This window comes from Arvicanthis niloticus, unplaced genomic scaffold (genome assembly GCF_011762505.2).
Source record: "Arvicanthis niloticus isolate mArvNil1 unplaced genomic scaffold, mArvNil1.pat.X pat_scaffold_73_arrow_ctg1, whole genome shotgun sequence".
Taxonomy (NCBI): domain Eukaryota; kingdom Metazoa; phylum Chordata; class Mammalia; order Rodentia; family Muridae; genus Arvicanthis; species Arvicanthis niloticus.
The window spans coordinates 209,647-229,274 of NW_023046343.1; the positions used below are offsets into that span (position 1 = coordinate 209,647).

Consider the following 19,628-nt stretch of genomic DNA (forward strand, 5'->3'; position numbering starts at 1 on the left):
GATTGGAGTCCCTTTTTTCTGCTTTCTGTGAATTCTTTCCTGTCACCTTTCTCTTTCTTCACCTCTCTCTAGTCTCCTCTATTCCTCTCGATTCCTCTGGACTCACAGCAACTTATTTCTATTCTTCTCTACTCTTGTCTTCTAGACTTATAGTAAACCTTCTCTATTCCTCTTCTCTATTCCTTTCTTTTAAATCTTCTCTCACTTGTTATTACCATCAATAATTTTAATATGTAGTATACTTCCTAAATCTTTCAATGACTTATCTTGTAGTCTCTGTAGCCTCTGGAGCCTTGTCTACACTGACAGAATGTCTCTATGAGCTAGTCTAGAAAGGCTGTGGGTAACTTATCTGATCTCTGCTTAACCTCATGTGTCCTGATCAAAATTAGTGGGGTCTCATGTAACCCTCTCTCTCAAGATCTATCAGTGGGATCTGGCATGGGCCTTTGGGTGTCCCTTACCTTCTGTCACATGAAGGTCTCAGTCACATCTGGTCCAAATTGACCTGCTGCTGACCACAGCCTGATCAATTGACGGGGTCCCCAATCTGAAGACCAGAACCTGCAAAGGTCTTGTGAAAGCAAGGCTTTTTTTACCTTATTTATTGCTTTGAACTCTGTGTAGACTGATGCATTTGTGAGGCTGCATGACTGCTGTTCACATCACACTAGAGACCATAACCTAATTCAGTCTGCAAACAGTACCTTGTCCACAGGTGTAATGTGAGCTCACCTCTGAAGCTCTAAGAAAGAAACCAAATCAGAATGAATAGCCTTATCTGTAGCATTTCACAGCAAGGATTATTAAGATGTTGAAGGTTCACACAGTTATTAACAATTTTTAAAAGGCAACTTGAGTTACATTTGACACATATTTGAATTTAACTTTTAACAAAATAGAAACTTTGGTCATAGTTCTATAAAAACCTTTTAAAGAGTTATTTCTGATTACAACAAGAACAATAAAGTAAACATTTTTATGTCTAACATAAGAGCACAAGTCTTCACCACTTCTTCAATTTTATCTTGTCAGAACTCTCATCTTTGAACCAAATCTTAATGAAAATCTCATATAAATAATGAAATTGTCTCAAACAGTAATGGCTAGAAAATCTATCAAAACTGAAGCCTATATATATATATATATATATATATATATATATATATATATAACTATATATATACCCGCATAACCTACATGCGGTAGGCAGGCTGTAGGAACATGAACCTCGAGCAGGAACCGAGGTAGCTGCCCCTTATTAAAGGACCTGCCCGCCTTTCTGCAGCTGTATTCTTGAACCGGCGGCTTCATTTCTCTCTCTGCCGGCAATCATGTTACCTATTTTTCACTCAAGATGTTTAACACAGTAGATTAACAGCTAACACACAGATGATTTGCCAAGAAAAGACACACACATATAAAAAAAACAACACAAATAGCTCACCCCTCTCATGGGTGGTACATAAAACACAGATAGCTCACCCCTGCCACGGGTGGCACAAATAACACTTAACTACATTTGGTCACGACCCCAGATGGAGAAGGATTCCACGTCTCCTCCCAAGTAGGAGCGCTCAGTCTCTTGAAACCTGACAGTCAGATCCCCTGACCTTCTGGAAGGCCTCTCGCCTTTGCCCTGAAATCCAACGGTCAGATCAGTAAGAGATTTTTTGGCAAGTAAAGAAAGAAAGGCATGTTTTAAATGTGGTAAGCTTGGACACTTTGCAAGAGATTGCAAAGTAAAAAATGAGTTAAGCCAGAGACAGCCCAGAAAACAGCCTGGGCTCTTCCCAATTTGCAAACGTGGAAGGCATTGGGCTAGTGATTGTAGGTCTAAACAAGACGCACAAGGTAATACCCTTTCCCATAATCAGGGAAACAGGAACAGGGGCCAGCTCCAGGCCCTGAACCGATGCAAGCCAAAACAGGCTTATGGAGCAGTCAGTTTCTTACCAATAAACACCAATCCCTTTCTGAACTCAGTCGAGCAACACCAGGAAAAGCAGGACTGGACCTCAGTTCTGCCACCCACACAGTATTAATCCCAGAAATGGGATCTCAGGCCTTCCCATTAATCTCTGGGGCAGAGATCTGTTATCCCAGTTGGGACTGATTATGTGCAGCCCTAATGAAATAATCACAGCTCAAATGATAAACCCTGGATTTTCGCCCAGGGAAAGGATTAGTAAAAAGTGAAGAAGAGATTATCTAACTTGGATCTGCCAGTTGGTGGTGGCACACGCCTTTAATCCCAGCACTCAGGAGGCAGAGGCTGGTGGATTTCTAAGTTCAAGGCCAGCCTGGTCTACAGAGTGAGTTCCAGGTTAGCCAGGGCTACCAGGTCCTCTCTCTGAAGGAAATACCAAGGCAGAACTAGCTACTCGTATAGCTGCAGTGACTTTATCAGATCTGCCATCTAATTTGGATCAGGCCATAAAGGCTCATGAGTTACATCACCTTAATTCTAAAACTTTAAAAGGTATGTTTAAAATTACTAGAGAACAAGCTAGACAAATTGTCAAACAATGTCAATCATGTGTTAAGCTTTTACCAGTTCCTCATTTGGGTGTAAATCCAAAGGGACTGATACCAAACAGTATCTGGCAAATGGATGTTACTCATTATAATGAATTTGGCAAGCAAAAATATATACATGTATGTGTAGACACATACAGTGGTTTCATCTATGCAACATTACAAACTGGAGAAGCAAGCAAGCATGTGATTGCTCATATGCTTGCTACAATCGCTGTAATGGGTGTGCCTAAACAGATAAAAACTGACAATGGCCCAGGTTATACAAGCTCCAGTTTCCACCAATTTTGTGAAAGATTGGGAATACTACATAAAACAGGTATTCCATATAATCCACAGGGCCAAGGTATGGTAGAAAGGGCACATCAAACCATTAAATGTCAATTTGAAAAAATTAAAAAGGGGGAATGGTACCCTACCAAGGGATCCCCCAGAAGTATCCTTCATCATGCACTCTTCGTTTTAAATTTTTTAAATTTCGATTCTGAAGGAAAATCTGCTGCAGATAGATTCTGGCATCCTGATACCAAAAAGAATTTTGCAACAGTCCTCTGGAAAGACCCATTAACTGGAACCTGGAATGGGCCAGACCCAGTGCTTATCTGGGGAAGAGGTTCTGTTTGCATATATTCCCAAACTGCAGATGCTGCACGTTGGCTGCCAGAGAGACTGATTAAACAAATAGACAACAATAACAAATCCAGGGAGGAGAAACCCCCTGAGAAGCGTATTTTTTCTTCACAGGAAACATGAAGATGCTTCACAATTGCCTTCAAACTGGAACAGATCAACGAGTAAACCTGACTTGGGAAGTTATCAGTGCTGAAGAAGACATCACCACCCATATCTCCAGGGTAGCTCTATTGGACTCTTGATTCCCTGACTTATGATTTAGTGGGGGAACTAGATTGTTTTAGATTTAGTGGGAATTTAGATTGTTTAGACCCAGGAGAAAACACACTACCACAGTTACTATAGTTGTTTTTTGGGTTTGAGATTGACTAGAGCAGGAACAGGGATTTCCTTAGTTTTCTTTAGATCAAAGCTATGATTAGTTTTGTATTTATATAGGTTTAGATTCTGATATAAGACATTTATAAACAGAATAGAAGAGGCTTACACTTTTTACTCCTCTGATAGAGGGAGTTATATGTTGCCCTTTAAAAAGAGTGTTGCTGTCATACTAACTATTCAGGCGTTGTTAAGTCTCTTGTCTTTTGGGTCCACGAGGTTCAACAAACTGATGGCTTTTGTATGAGATGCTATTCAAATGAAACCCACACAGGTCCATTATTACAGGCTGGAAGCAAGGGATTGTAAAACCTCTGTCATCAAGACTAATGAGGTATATCCCCTAACTTACACGCTAAACCGGATAGTCAGTGACGGGTAAGAGAGCATACCGAGACCCTTGCCCCTAAAAGAAGGGAGGCCTCACCATCCTAAGACAGGAGCTCAACCAATGGCTGTTGTGTATCTAAGGACGGGAAAGGGAGGCTGGGGTCCTTTGCTCCAACCTAGGACAGGCACGGTTTCCATAAGTTTTCCCAGCCTTCCCTTTAATAAAAAATTTAAAAAGGGGGACCTGTTGGGTGCCCACTTTTAGCAGAAAGCGGCTATCAGCTTTGCAGCCATCTTGAGCCATATACCCTGACATGAGATTTGAATTACAATAGCCTACAACAGCTGAGAACACTCTGATAATCTTGGTTTAGATACCTTGAGATTAAAGGTGTGTGAGATTATAGAGATCAGAGTTAGAGACAAGACCTAAGGGCATGATTAAAGGTGTAACTTAGAGGCGTGGCTTAGAAGTAAGACATATAAAAGGCAGAGACAGAACATATCAGAATTGAGACTATAGAAGACATTAGGGAGACTATAGAAGACAGAGCCAGAGATCAGAGAATATAGACGGAGATCAGAGAATATAGAGGGATCATCAGAGACGAATCTCTGACATTAGGTAGAATCTGCTGTCACCCTCGCTCTTGTTGGAACCTTGACCCACAGACCGGAGCAGCAGCTTGGCAGGGATACAGTGGGCACCCAAACGTGGGTCGGCCCTGGCCTCAACATTTTGCCTGGGCTGCAACATTATTTTGGCAGACCCAACGTGGGGCTAGTGCGGTCCCCAACAGGTTCCGGAATCTAGTTTGTTGTGGGCTGGCTCTGCGGTGCAGGCTGTTTCTTGAAGTCGGTTTCTGAAGTCCAGGTGTGGGCCAGGGTCGCTCGTTTTCCGCCGCTGCAATCATGGCGGCCTCCACAGCAGCCGGGAAACAGCAGATTCCTAAAGTGGCCAAGGTGAAAAACAAAGCGCCTGCAGAGGTACAGATAACTGCTGAGCAGCTTCTAAGAGAAGCTAAAGAAAGAGAACTCGAGCTCCTCCCGCCTCCACCTCAGCAGAAGATCACAGACAAAGAAGAATTAGAGGATTACAAACTACGGAAAAGGGAGACTTTTGAAGATAACATAAGAAAAAATAGAACTGTGATTAGCAACTGGATAAAATATGCATAATGGGAGGAAAGTCTAAAGGAGATTCAAAGGGCTTGATCCATATACGAGTGTGCTTTAGATGTCAACAACCGGACTATTCCACTCTGGCTGAAATATGCAGAAATGGAAATGAAGAACCGCCAGGTCAACCATGCCCGAAATATCTGGGACCGTGCCGTAACAACTCTGCCACGAGTCGACCAGTTCTGGTACAAGTACACACACATGGAGGAGATGTTGAACAATCCTCCTGGTGCTCGGCAGGTGTTTGAACGCTGGATGGAATGGCAGCCTGAGGAGCAGGCCTGGCACTCCTATATCAACTTCGAGCTGAGATACAAAGAGGTGGAGAAGGCCCGCACCATTTATGAACGCTTTGTGCTCATGCACCCTGCTGTGAAAAACTGGATCAAGTATGCTCGGTTTGAAGAGAAGCATGCTTATTTTGCTCAAGCTCGGAGAGTCTAAGAGAGAGCGGTTGAGTTTTTTGGGGATGAGCATATGGACGAACACCTGTATGTGGCCTTTGCTAAATTTGAGGAAAACCAGAAAGAATTTGAAAGGGTACGAGTTATCTACAGATATGCCCTGGATAGGATTCCAAAACAAGAAGCCCAAGAACTCTTTAAAAACTATACCCTCTTTGAGAAGAAGTTTGGTGACCGGAGGGGTATAGAAGATATCCTCGTGAGCAAGCGGAAATTCCAGTATGAAGAAGAAGTGAAGGCTGATCTACTCAATTATGATGCATGGTTTGATTATTTACGCTTGGTGGAAAGTGATGCAGAAGCTGACACTGTGCGGGAAGTCTATGAGAGAGCCATTGCCAATGTGCCACCCATCCAGGAGAAGAGGCACTGGAAGCGCTACATCTACCTCTGGATTAACTATGCACTCTATGAAGAGCTGGAGGTCAAGGATCGTGAGAGGACAAGACAGGTATATCAAGCGTCTTTAGAACTAATTCCTCACAAAAAGTTCACGTTTGCCAAAATGTGGTTATATTACGCACAGTTTGAAATAAGACAGAAAAATCTGCCATTTGCCAGAAGAGCTCTGGGAACTTCCATAGGCAAATGTCCAAAGAACAAGTTATTCAAAGGTTACATAGAACTGGAACTACAGCTTCGAGAATTTGACAGGTACAGAAAGCTTTATGAAAAGTTTTTGGAATTTGGACCTGAAAATTGTACGTCATGGATTAAGTTTGCAGAATTAGAGACAATCCTTGGTGATATTGAGAGAGCTCGGGCAATATATGAATTAGCCATCAGCCAGCCACTCTTGGATATGCCAGAGGTACTTTGGAAATCATATATTGATTTTGAGATTGAGCAGGAAGAAACTGAGAGAACAAGAAACCTTTACCGACAGTTGCTTCAGCGAACACAGCACGTCAAGGTATGGATTAGTTTTGCTCAGTTTGAGTTATCTTCTGGGAAAGAAGAAGGAAGTGTGGCTAAATGCAGACAGATTTATGAAGAAGCTAACAAGACCATGAGAAACTGTGAGGAAAAAGAAGAGAGGCTTATGTTGCTGGAATCCTGGCGAAAGTTTGAAGATGAATTTGGAACAGCATCAGACAAGGAGAGAGTAGACAAACTCATGCCAGAAAAGGTCAAGAAGAGAAGAAAGGTCCAGGCCGACGATGGGTCTGATGCCAGATGGGTAGAAGTCTATGACTACATCTTTCCAGAGGATGCTGCCAACCAGCCTAACCTCAAGCTTCTGGCGATGGCCAAGCTTTGGAAGAAACAGCGACAGGAAAGAGAAGCTGTGGAACAGGATCCAGATAAGGACATTGATGAGAGCGAAGCCTCATCTTTTTAAATGTTGTAACTGCTTTTTATAAATCCACAGTTTAGAGCTTTGACTTCTGGATGTTCTTATATATTTACCCAGTAAGGGGTTGTTTGACATCTTTGAATTATTTTTTAAAATGCTGCTGGATTAACTATGGGTGGGAAACTGCAAGTAAAGGAATATTTTTGGAATGTGCTGATACCAGTCTTGTTCCAACAGCACTTCCTCTTAATTGTGACGTGGTAAGTTTGAGTGTGTTGCTATTTAAGACAGTATGGATTGTAAGTCACTCACCAATGCTTATAATAAATCCCAATTTTTGCCAGATATGATGTCTCATGTTAATTCTAGTACTGGGGAGACGAAGGTAGAAATTTCGATGTGAGTCTAAGACCAGCCTAGTCTACATAGTAAGTTACAGGATAGTCAGAGCTACATAAAGAGATTCTGCCTCAAATCAATCAATCAATCAATCAATCAATCAATCAATCAAGTAACAAAAAAGTAGAAATATCAAAGTAGAGAGGCAGAGAGGCCAGCTTGGTCTACAGAGGTCCAGGACAGCCAGGGCTACAGGGAGGGAAGAAAAGTAGAAAAGGAAACAACAAAAAGAAAAATAAAAGAAGAAACTCCCTCCATTTTTTTAGAAATTCCTTTCCTTTCTTATTAATAATTATTTTAATGTATGTGGGTCCGTATGAGCTCACACCACATGTACACAGGTCCCCGTGGAAGACAGAAGATCCCCTGGAGCTGGAGTTACAGGCAGTTGTGAGCCATCTGGTACAGGAGCTGGGAACCCAACTCCACTCCTCTGAAAGAGCAACAGGTGCTGAGCCATCTCTCCAGCTCCAGAAATGCCTGTTTGGGAAGACGTTTCCCAGCTTTTACTTTCTGTACTATCACAATGACACTCTGTGATTTGTAGAACAGAGACTTTCTTTCTAATAAGGAAGAGGAGGGAAGCTAGGAAAGCACAGAACATTTACTATAGTTATATAGGGAACAATGGTGAGGACCAGGATAGATGTGGAGGATCTGTCTTCTGAACTCCTGGTCTAGTGTTCGTTACTCTATCCACCATTCCTGCTACCACTAACAATGGTCAAGGGGCCTGGAGGGAGATGAAGGAAGCAGTGTTCTGTGTCTCACTTCAGGCCTTGTGCATCAAGAATATACAGATGTGCTGGATACTCCCCTACTTCAAGGTCAGTGAGCCTATATGTGGCAGTCACCAAGAAACCTACCAGGGTGAGTGCCATCTCTGCTCCAGAATTCTGTGAGTCTTCATTTTATTATCCCTTGCCTCAGCCACTCCCATTCTTCCCTTCACACACCCCTCCATTACTTGCTTTTCCATTTCTTCCCTCTCTCCTCTTACTCCCCAAAGTTGAATGGGATCCTGGTCCAATAATGCAGAAACAGAAAGCCACAGAGGTCAGAGTGCAGTGCCTGGCATGGACAATGACCAAATGGAGGGAACTCAGTAGCAAGTGGGCACAGGATTCAGGTCATGTGACCATAGCACAGTGGGGTCACCTGGCTACAGAACAGCCTAATGAAGCAGAGATGGGCTGGTGAGATGGCTCGGCAGGTAAAGGCACTTGATACCAAGCCTGATGACTTGGTGTTTGATCCTAGGGACTCACATGGTAGAAGGACAACCCTAAATTCTAGAAATTGTCCTCACCTCCACACATACACCATGCCACACACGTACACAAACACATGCTCATGCACACACATAAAATATGTAATTAAAACATGTCTTAACAAGGAGGAGGGGGATGGGCAGAAAAGGAGGTGTGGCTAGGAGGAGAGGATGGGGAGCAGAAGTGAGCTGGGTGATAAGTTTGCCCAACTAATGGTTTATTGGTCTTTAAATGCAGATTATTCCCCCACATAGCTTACTTTTTTTTTTTTTTTTTAACGTTCATCCTGTCAGTGGTTTAGTTTGGGGCCTGTGACATTTAGCTTTTGAAAACAATTACAAAATGCCCAAGTCTTTGATCCAAGACACAGAAGTCTGCACATCACACATGGCTAGGTCAAACATCTCTCCCTCCTTGTCATCATCCTTTTTAAGAAAAAGAATAATCTTCTTGATCCATATGAGAGATGTTTGGCCATGAAAGAATGAACTTTGTTTTGTGTACTTGGTTGTACAAATACTAAACCTTACACTAGAGCCCATAAAAGTTGTGAGGTGATTTTGTTTTGTTTTTCGAGACAAGATTTCTCAATGTGACCAGCCTTGGCTGTCTTGAACTCACTTTGTAGACTAGGCTGGCCTTGAACTCATAGAGATCCACCTGCCTCTGCCTCCTGAGTGCTCGGTTTAAAGGAGTATACTACCATGTTCAGCTGTGAGGTGAAATTTTTCTATCAGCCTCAATGACTGGCATAGATAACTGCAACAAATACCCATAGCACAATAGACCAAGAGGCGCTGTTATATACAAGCTCACTTTTACTATATTTAAAAAATTAGAGATTGGGGAAATGATTCAGGGGGACCATGTTTGTGACATCAGTATAAAGAACAGAGTTCAAATCCCCTATTCCACCTGAGGAAGGCAGCCATGGCTGCTGCGTGTAATCCCAGTTCTGAAGAGCAGAGGCAAGAGGACCACTGTGGCTTGTCAGGGTTAGCTCTGGGATCAGTGAAAGACCCTATTTCAAGAAAATAAAGTAAATGAAGATAGAGCAGGTTATCCACACGTACACAGTGAAGCAGGTACCTACACACAGATGAGTAGACAGCACACACATACATCACACACACACACACACACACACACACATATATACATATACATATACATATACATATACATATACATATACATATACATATACATATACATATATATATATATATAAACATAAAGCTGTTTTCTTGAGCTATAGAGATAGCTCAGTGATAGAATTCTTTCTTGTTATATGTGAGGCCCTGTGTTCAATATCTCCAACAACTCAAAAATAATTATGGTATACATGTGTGGTCCTGGCACTCAGGAGACAGACACAGGCAGATGACTGTGAACTGAAGGCCAGTCTGGTATACACAGCAAGGTCTAGGCCTGCCAAAGCTGCACAGTACATCCATCTAAAACAAGCCAACAAAACCAAAAATAATTATAATAAAGTATATTTACCTGGTGGTGGTGCACACTTTTAATCCCAACATTTGGGAGGCAGAGGTAGGCAGAGCTCTGAATTTCAGGCCAGCCTGGTCTACATACTGAGTTCTAGGACAACCGGGGCTAAAAAAAAAAAAAAAAAAAAAAGAAAGAAAAGAAAAGAAAGAAAAAAGAAAAAAAAACTACCCTTTCTAGAAAAATTAAAATAAATTAATTAAGGAAATTAAATATTCTCTTAGAAGTTGCCCTTGGGTCACAAACAAACTTTACAGTGTATCAGTAATTTTACTGGGGATGGGGGGAGTCTGCCCAACTCTGTCATTCCCTTTTAGCTCCCAAGTAAAAGACATGATTTATTAACAAGTTGCTGGCTCGATGTCAGGCAGGTTCTGAGCTATTCTAACCCAACTATTAACAACCAGATAAATGCACCATTATTGGCTGTCTTAGGGTTTTCCTGCTGTGAATAGACACCATGAGCAAGGCAACTCTTCTGAAGACAACATTTAATTGGGGCTGGCTTACAGGTTCAGAGGTTCAGTCCATTATCATCAAGTCAGGAACATGGCAGCATCCAGGCAGGCATGGTGCAGGGAGAGCTGAGAGTTCTACATCTTCATCTAAAGGCTGGCTTCCAGGCAGCTTGGTTGAGGGTATTAAAGCCCATGCCCACAGTGACAACCTGCTCCAACAAAGTCACACATCCAAATAGTGCCACTTCCTGGGCCAAGCACATACAAACCATCACACTTGCCAACTGAGTCTTGCTCTGTTCCATGTGTGTCCTCAGAGCAAACTTCTTTTGGTCATATGCTCATGGTCCATCCTCATGGTCTATCCTTCTCCCTGTCTGAGATGCCCTCACTTGACCTGAAGTTCCCCCTTCCTCTCTTCCCTGCCCAATCACAGGTTCTAGCTTTTTATTATTGAATCAGGGATTATTGGGGGGAACATTCTTTACAGCACACTGGTCAATAAAATGCCCATGTCCAGACTGCAACTTGACCTTGGGGTACAGAAGTCAGCATCTGAATACACAGCACACAAGACCAACCCCTACATTAAAGCAATCTAATCTGGATTCACAACAATTACAAATGAAACTATTAGATATTCCATCTTTTTTGAGCTGTCACTGCCATACCATCTTTGCCTTTATCCATTGTATACCAGTTAACACAGGCATAAATATTATTACTGTCTTTTAAATCTGGAGAAAAAGATATACAAATACAATATATATTTCATTGTGTTTTCTAGCTTCATAAGAGCTGCCCAGTACTGGCTGTTTCTTCACATGGATTCCAGTTTGTCTTTTTAGTTGAAACAGGGTCTCATTAAACATATATATGCTGTAATGGCACATACCTTTAATCCCAGCACTTGGGAGGCAGGAGCAGGACAGCCAGGGCTATACAGAGAAACCCTGTCTTGAAAAAAAAAACAACAACAGCAAAAAGAACTGTTTTTTTTTTATGTGTGTGTGTATGTGTAGACACATAGCACTTGTAAATAGTATAGCATTATTAGTAAATACAGGAGCCTATGGAAGCCAGAAGAGGTCACTGGATCCCCTGGAGCTAGAATCACAGGCTATTGTAAGCTGTCCAAACTCACCCTCTTCTAACCTCCATGGGTACACAGACATACATGCAGGCAAACCACACATACACATAAAATAAATGCATCAGATATGTGTGTGTGTGTGTGTGTGTGTGTTCAGAGTAATTAACAAAATATTTCTTTCTTAACTTTGTTTGTCCTGGTCCCACCAAGAAAGAACTGGTGTGTCATGGTTTATGGCATACCACAAAACAAAAATAATCATTTCAAGCCAGCTAGTAGTAGTGCATACCTTTGGTCCCAGCACTCAGGAGGCAGAGGCAGGCTATCTCTGAGTTCCAGGACAGCCTGGTCTACAGACTGACTTTCAGGACAGCCAGACTGTTATACACAGTAACATTGCCTCAATAAATAAATAGAGAAATACATACATACATACATACATACATACATACATACATATAAAAAACAAACAATGATTTCATAATATAATTTTTTCCAGATATGAAGACAGAACTGTAATTAAAGTGCATGATGGACCATGTGTAAGTAAAGTCTCTTTTCCTTTTTCATTTTTAAGAGTAAAGCAAGAAATAAAAATTTATAACTCAACAGGGTAACAATCCATTCTCCTAAATTTTGAGTTAAACATTAAGATTATGTTAGTTTTCTCTAAAACTGTATTAGAAAATATTATATTCCTATGATTACTCCAGCTGATGCCAGATCTCCGGTACATAAAGAACACCGCGGGTAAGTTAGTAGACAGCTGGCAGAACCTGGAAGGAAATGTTCCCACCCCAACGTCCCAAATCTCAGGCAGAAAACAAGGATATGTATCTCTTCTTTCTTCCTTTAAGCACCCCCAGCCCCTTGGGGTGTTTGTTTGTTTGTTTGTTTGTTTGTTTGTTTGTTTTTTGAGATAGTCTCATTAAGTAGCCCTGGCTGTCCTGGAACTCTCTATGTAGACCAGGTTTACCTTGAACTCACAGAGAACCACCGACCTCTGCCTCCAGAGTGCTGGGACTAAAGCCATGCACTTGTACCTTAATATTCAGAAAAACTCACAGAAAAATAGGCAAAGACTAGTTTTACAGAAGAAATAGTCACATCTGACATGCTAGCACCTGAGAGCTACAGCAGAAGGATTGTAATTTTGAGGCTAGCCTTGCCTCCACTGTAAAACCTTGTTTCTAAAACAAAAATTAGGGACAGGATGTGCTCTTGGGTTTGATCATGAGCTAATTAACATGCAAAGCCTGGTCAAATGCTCTTGAATAACTGGACAAATTCAAACTGAAACAATAATGGCATTCCAATTTACCAGCTATACTGGGAAAGGCTGGGACATTATCAGTGCTGGTGGAGACAAGAGGGCAGTAGTCTCACAATGGCTGGGAGCAGGGAGGACTTAAAGTCATTGTGGAGAACAACCAGGTTTTAGACAGTGTAACAAATTGAGTACATATGTATCTTATGGACCAGTATTTCCAAACCTTGAAAAGTACAAAGAAATGTTCTCAGCTTTGCAAAGTGACATACATGCCTATGGCAGTGTTTCATGCTGTGAAGCAAGAGATTGAATAAATGGGTTGTCATTCCTCCCCACAGCCTTGCACAAGTTCTCTATCTGTATCATATAACAGGAGGAGGGCTGGTCCTTGTCACTTATCCCCAACCCTGTTTCCTGCCTACTATCACCCCCTTTACTGTTATCTCCTCTCCCACATCCCTCACAGAATCTTTAAAGTCATAGCTCTTAGCTACATCTCATATTCAAAGAAGCAGAGGTCTGGAAAGACTTACTTACCTCATACGCTGAGCTGAAAATCAATAGGGCTAAACTTTGAATATGGACATCAGTTTCCCATTCTGTTCCTCATGCAGCCCCTGTTCTATCCCAGGGTACCACACGCCTCTAATATAATGCTTCGACTCCCCATCTGTTCTGCTGGAGTGGAGTCCTCAGAATCACATAGGCAGCCACGTCCTTTGCTTTTCCTCTCTGCCTATATCTACTCTGCTTTCTTTTTATCCTGCAATGAGATCAGAATGTCTCTAGTCAGCCCCAGTTCAGTGTTCAGCACCCTCCTGCTGGATTGTGGGCATGTGTGGTTAACAATGCATTGGCCTTTCTCTTAATCTGACTTCAGTTCCTCTAAGCAAACATTTCTCTTACAGGAACACTCCTCAGATGAGTTTGAACACTAATAAAAGTTACTGAGTTCTCAGAGAGCCGTGTGGAGTATGACTGACTCTTCAAAGATTCCCAATTTGGGAGCCAGGGTCCGGAGTTCAGTGGTAGAGTACACTATTGTGTACGAAGCCGTAGGGAGTGTTGAAAGAGAGCAGCTCCTTGAGAAGAACAACTTGGTAGTAGAAGATACTTGCATCAAATTCATTCATTCATTTCTTCAATAAATGATTCTCAGCATAAACTTGGCTGGTAAACATTTTCTCAGTTAATAAGAACCTTTTCCTTTTGGGGGAGTGGGTAGGGTTTGTTTGTTTGTTTGTTTGTTTGCGACAGGGCTTCTGTGTGGCCCTGGCCATTCTAGAACTCACTGTGTAGACCAGGTTGGACTTGAACTGAGAAATCCAACTGCCCCTGACTCCTGAGTGCTGGGATTAAAGGTGTGCACCACCACCGCCTGGCAAGAACCTTTTCAATATATCAGATACTCAATGCTCTCACATGGTTATTTCTAGATTGGGGTCTATGAATCCATTTGCGGAGGGGGAGGTAGCTGTCCCCTGGCGGCCTCTCAGTGCTTTTGCTATTGGTTGCAATCAGCCAGTGCTGACCACTAGTAACAGTCTTCCCTGTTCTTTACAATTCCTCTTCCCTAAAGTCATATGCCATTCATTCTAACCAATATGGAATCAATTGAGAAACTAGGTGCTCCTCTAGGTACCTGTTCTGCACACAGCCTTGTAGTCATGCCCTTAAGCCTTATCTCTAAACCTGACCTCTAAGTCCCACCCTTAAGTAACACACCTTTAAGTCTCACACACCCAAGGGAAGATCCTGGGTATCTAAAACAAGATGTTATCAGAATGTGCTCAGCAATGTAGGCTATTGTAATCCAGTCCCTTGTCGGGGTAGATGGCTAAAGATGGCTGCAAGGATGATATCTGCAGGCTCCCCACAAAAGAGAAAAAGCTCTAACAATTAATCCTTTACTTAATAGCCTGCTGTTTTACATTGAGGTGTTGAATGCCAGAGACTGCAGTTTCTGGCCTCCAAGGTAGGTCAGCTACAGTAGCAAAGTGACTTAGACTTAGATAGGTAAATGCTTTATTATTATGTAGAGTGAAAAATTATAAAGGCCATTTTATAAAACATGTGTAGATTTCTTTGCCCTTAGACCTGGGCAGAAAAATGCCGGTCTCAGAATGCGGAACTGAATGTAAGGGTTCACTACCCCAGGACACATTCCAGGTGGAGGACACTATTACCTGAATCAAGCCTCAGGCAGTAGACCCAGCTGTGGGTGGGAGAGGCCCAAGGCAGGAAGGCATTCCTGCCCACAGAAAAAAGATGCTAGCCACCTAGGTGGGGCCATAGCAGGAAGAAGTGAAGATAGTTAATCTGAAGTAGTTGGTAAATGAGAAGGTGGGACACAGTGACATGGCTATTAACCTTTCAGGGTGGGTTTCTCTGGAATGTTTTGCTATTCTTATGTTCTGTATCCTTGGCAACCCCTCAAACCCCCTCCCCACTCCCCTGGTTTGTGGTTTTTCACTTTAAAACCCTCCACAGACTGGATGTTGGGGTGGAACCCCACTCCTGCGCGAGTGCGTGGTGACACTGCTGGCTGCCAGGTTTCTTCCCTAATAAACCTCTGCTGATTGCATCCAGGTATGGTTTCTTGTGATCTTTGGGTGGTCGTGATTCCCTGAGACTTGAGGAAGGGTCTCGTGAGTATGGGGGTCTTCAATTATTACACAACAACCCTAAATATCTCCTAAGACCAAGTCTCACCCCCTTCGAAGTTCCTCTCACTCTGCTGCTTCAAGAAGAACCAGAACAGGAAAGAAGTCCGCAGGGGCTGGCCCTGCAAACTGCAGGTGTAATCTTCCCAGAGAGGAGCTCCAGATGGCTATACCTACATCAGCTTCATGCTTCCAGGCTGTCATCTAGAGAATCAACACAGAGGCTCACAGCTTACTCCAGGCTCCAAGATCACAGCTAAACCCTAGCATACCACAGCCTGATCTCTAGTAGAACTGACCCATAGCTCTGACTGGGAGAGGAAAGAGATGCATGGCTGGTAGTAGTGCAGGATCAGGGAGAGCAGTGTGATAGCCTCTAACCTTCCATGTTCTCTGTGAAGTTCTTCAGAGTGCAGCCTCCTCACTCTCATACTGGCAGGGGTCCAGAGGACCATGTGGGACTCTCTCCTTCCTTGGCACAAACTACTGCAAGGCCTTGTGAGGGGTCTTAAGAGGACAATCCCAGTCTCTATATCTGTGGTCTAAGGGTTCCGAGGCGACCACTGCTGAGTCTGACTAGAGACTAGGAGCAGAAGGTCAACCTTGGCACTGCCCACCCCTCCAGGCTCACCTAGGCTGGCCCTACCCAGGAGTAAGAACAGTAAGTAAAACTTCTGCATCCCAAGTCCAACCCCCCGAGCACCAAAAAAAAAAAAAAAAAAAAAAAAAAAAAAAAAAAAAAAACTGAAAGCGACACGCCTCTACTAAATGCAGCTTTATTTCCAGAACTTACAAAGCTCTGTTTACATACATATGTACAGATCGCAGCTTTGACCCACTCGGGGTAGTGGAATGCCCTGGGAGATGAACTGTCACAACCAACAGAAGCTGAGACTCAGTGGGCTGGCTCAGTTCTCAAGACCCAGAAGTGCTGGTCAGCCTAACCCCATCCCTGTCTGAGACTACCTTCCCACAGGATGTGTGTGTGCTGAAGAGATGAAACACGGAAAGCATCTCAGTCGGAGTCACAGGCCTCTTGTTCGATGGTGGTGTGCACTGCAGAAGCCAGGCTGTCCTAATGGCCTTTCAGCCATTCGTGGATCAGCTCTGCGATGGCTCTCTGGGTCTGCTTCTCCAGCTTCTCCAGCTTCTTGGCCACATCTCTCTTGAGATCCCAATCTGGTTTCCTAGGTGCTAGGTTGGCCAGGTCCACTTCCTCAATGACAGGCTCTGGCTTGGCAGCCTCCAGCTGCTTCTTCACCTTCTCCTCCACTGCAACTGGTTTGGCCTGGGGGACCTGCCACCTCTTCAGGTCTCTATCCTCTGGGACATAGTTCTGAAACCTGGGTTTCCTGTGCTCCTCTTCCACATCTCTGAGCCTCTTGCACTGTGGCTTCCCATCTCCCCTGTCCTTGCACCCAGCTTTCTCCTGGAGGGCCTTCAGCCGTTCTTTCCGCATCAGCGCCTCTTCTTCAAGTTGGCACACACCAGCAGGAGCAGCCGCCATCTTTGCAGAGGCCCCCCTCCTTTTCTGCTCTGGCCTCACGCAGACTCAGTCAGAAAGTGTTGGACTTAAAGATCTAAAACCAGGGGACACGCTCCCCCAGAAACTCTCACGGTCCGGATTCGCTGCAATAACCTGAGGTTGGATGATAATAATAACCCAGTGCACTGGAGTTCTCTGCATACAGGCCAGAAGCACCAAGAAGAACCTCAAGTTTAAGTTAAGAGCAGTTTTTATACTGTTTACGGAGTGGACTAAACAGTGACTAGGCACAATATGATTGGTGGAACAATGTGACTTTTAAACTGATTGGTCTTTGGGGAATGAGGTGGCAAGGACCTCCCTTGTCTGTAAATGTTGAGGATTGATTCCTCCTGAGGAATGTGTCTACCTGCCTAGGGCCTTCCCCACCTGCAGGTGTGGTCTGAGAATGTTAATCCCTGTTTCCTCTGGATGTTAATGCAGCAGGGTAATCCAGCAGGTGTCCTTGGACTAAGGAATGTGCTCCTCCCAGGATGTGTCCTGGGGCAGTTAATTTTTAAGTGGAACCAAATTCCTAGAAAAGCAAGTGAATCAGACCTTAGAGGAAGAGAATAGAGGGAGTGGATTGCTCTGGTTTTGCCTAACCTCCACACTCCTCTCCTGATTGCCTTCTTGGAATACTTAGCCATCTTTATCCACTTGTGCCAATTCTTCAAGAGCAAATGCCTTGAGAAACTTTTTCTGAGCCTGGTGAGGTGGTGCAAGTTTTTAATTCCAGCACTTCAGAGGCTGAGGCATCATTAAAATTATGGGGTCGGGTTCATTCTGGTTACATAGGATAACCTCTTCTTAAAGCCCCACTACCAGACAAACACTCAGAAACCTGCCTTGGCTACTCTCAATCCCATCTCACTCTCAGGTCATCCTCTCTCTGCTCTACAGACAGCAGCAGCCAGTGGCACCTCAAACTCACCTGATGAGTGGTTGCTCTTACGCCTTGCTCTCCACTCTCTGGTTGGACTCCAGACCTGCTGAGTTGGAGACCTGGCTGCATGGCCTTTTCCTATGAACTCAAGAATGATCACTCATCCCTTTCTGGAGCTGCAACATAATCAGAGTCAGGCTGCCTTCCCTGCCTAGGATCCTCCAAAAGGCAACCAGGGCCAAATAAGCGCCACAGTATAGAAAGAGTTTGACCAGCACATGGCAGTGGTGGTGAATGCCTTTAATCCCAACACTTGGGAGACAGAGGCAGGTGGATGGATCTCTGAGTTTGAGTCCAGCCTGGTCTACATAGCGACTTGCAGGACAGTCAGGGCTACCTAGAGTGGGCTCAATAAATAGAGGGAGACCCAGCCAGAGTGAAGGCCTAAAAGAGATGGATCAGGCAGGGGAAAGTCAGCAGGCTCAGGTGATCCTTACCATCCTGGACCCAGGAAAGTGCTGTCTGCCCACCAGAGCCCTCACACCCAGACATGACCATGCACCTCTCTGTCTGCGGTCTGTCTCTCTGTGTGGGTCGCTCTCTCTCTCTCTCTCTCTCTCTCTCTGTCTCTCCGTGTGTGTGTGTGTGTGTGTGTGTGTGTGTGTCTGTCTGTGTATCTGTGTGTGTGTGTGTGTGTGTGTGTGTGTAAGGAGTGCAGAGGTATTGGAAAAATTGTTAAAAAGTATATGTGTTGCCCATTACAGATGGCAGGCAAAGCACAGTGTTCTAGTTGATTTAGATGGCTTGGGGCTGGCTGGGAACTTTGATGAGGGTGCTTGTGCCTAACAGGGTGGGCTGGGCCAACTTCCTTTTTAAAAAAGATAGCCAAGCCATGCCTAGAATGGTGAAAAACCTCTCTGAAACACAGAGCTCTTACATAGAACCAGATTCCCTAGAACTAGATGGGATCAGTAGGATAGGGGATGGAGAGGGGTGTGACTCAGCCATAGCCTAGAGAGAGGGTGTTTGACCTACAGAGGGAGGCCACCTCCTCCCCCTGCATCCCTAAGGGAACTTTGCCATAAGGACTGAAGACATCTCCAATCCAGTCTCAAAGTTCTGATGCCCCATCTCAGGGGTCTCTTCTCTGCCCCCTTCCTTGAGTCTATTTCCTAAACAGAGTTATGGACTACATTGGTCCCAACCCAGCACCCTTGAGTGAACTTTCTGCCCCTCCCCCCCCAAATCTCCACCCCAATGAAAACTAAACCTTGCCTATAAGATGCAGGTTCTACCTTCTGGAACTAACCCTGGTTGGTCTCTTAGGCTGGCTGCCTAGTCGTCGTGACCTTTTTCCTCTACTTCCTGGCAAACAACTACTGGATTCTGGTGGAGGGGCTGTACTTGCACAGCCTCATCTTCATGGCCTTTTTCTCAGAGAAGCAGTACCTGTGTGCCTTCACCATCTTTTGCTGGGGTGGGAAGCCCAGTGTGGTGGGTAGGGTGAAAGTGGACCAGAGTCAGGCACTCCCATGGGGCATGTCCTGTCTCTCAGTTTTGTAGCAGGCTGGAGGCCCGCCCATCCTGCTGTGACTGACTCTGTTCCAGCTCGAAGGAACTCCACTTGACTATGGGCAGGGTTCACTTGTGCTGTTGACTTGGCCCAGCCTTTCAGCTCTCTTAGGGTGATAATTCCTGGGGATGTGATGAGGTTTAACTTGGGACATGAGTAGGA

General features: G+C 44.0%; 1 protein-coding gene and 2 pseudogenes across 1 annotated transcript; 2 read left to right on the forward strand and 1 right to left on the reverse strand.

Annotated features, from left to right (window-relative positions):
• Nucleotides 1–5,101: 5,101 nt before the first annotated feature.
• Nucleotides 5,102–7,049, forward strand: LOC117702372 (crooked neck-like protein 1 pseudogene; annotated as a pseudogene).
• Nucleotides 7,050–7,964: 915 nt separating this feature from the next.
• On the forward strand, nt 7,965–13,904 carry LOC117702368 (serine protease inhibitor Kazal-type 8-like). The gene is made up of 3 exons (XM_034493561.2): nt 7,965–8,119; nt 12,049–12,091; nt 13,728–13,904. The coding sequence occupies exons 1-3, from the start codon at nt 7,965–7,967 to the stop codon at nt 13,755–13,757; spliced, it is 228 nt and encodes a 75-aa protein (XP_034349452.1). The 3' UTR covers nt 13,758–13,904.
• A 2,443-nt stretch (nt 13,905–16,347) lies between these two features.
• Nucleotides 16,348–17,156, reverse strand: LOC117702386 (coiled-coil domain-containing protein 12 pseudogene; annotated as a pseudogene).
• Between the last annotated feature and the right edge of the window lie 2,472 nt (nt 17,157–19,628).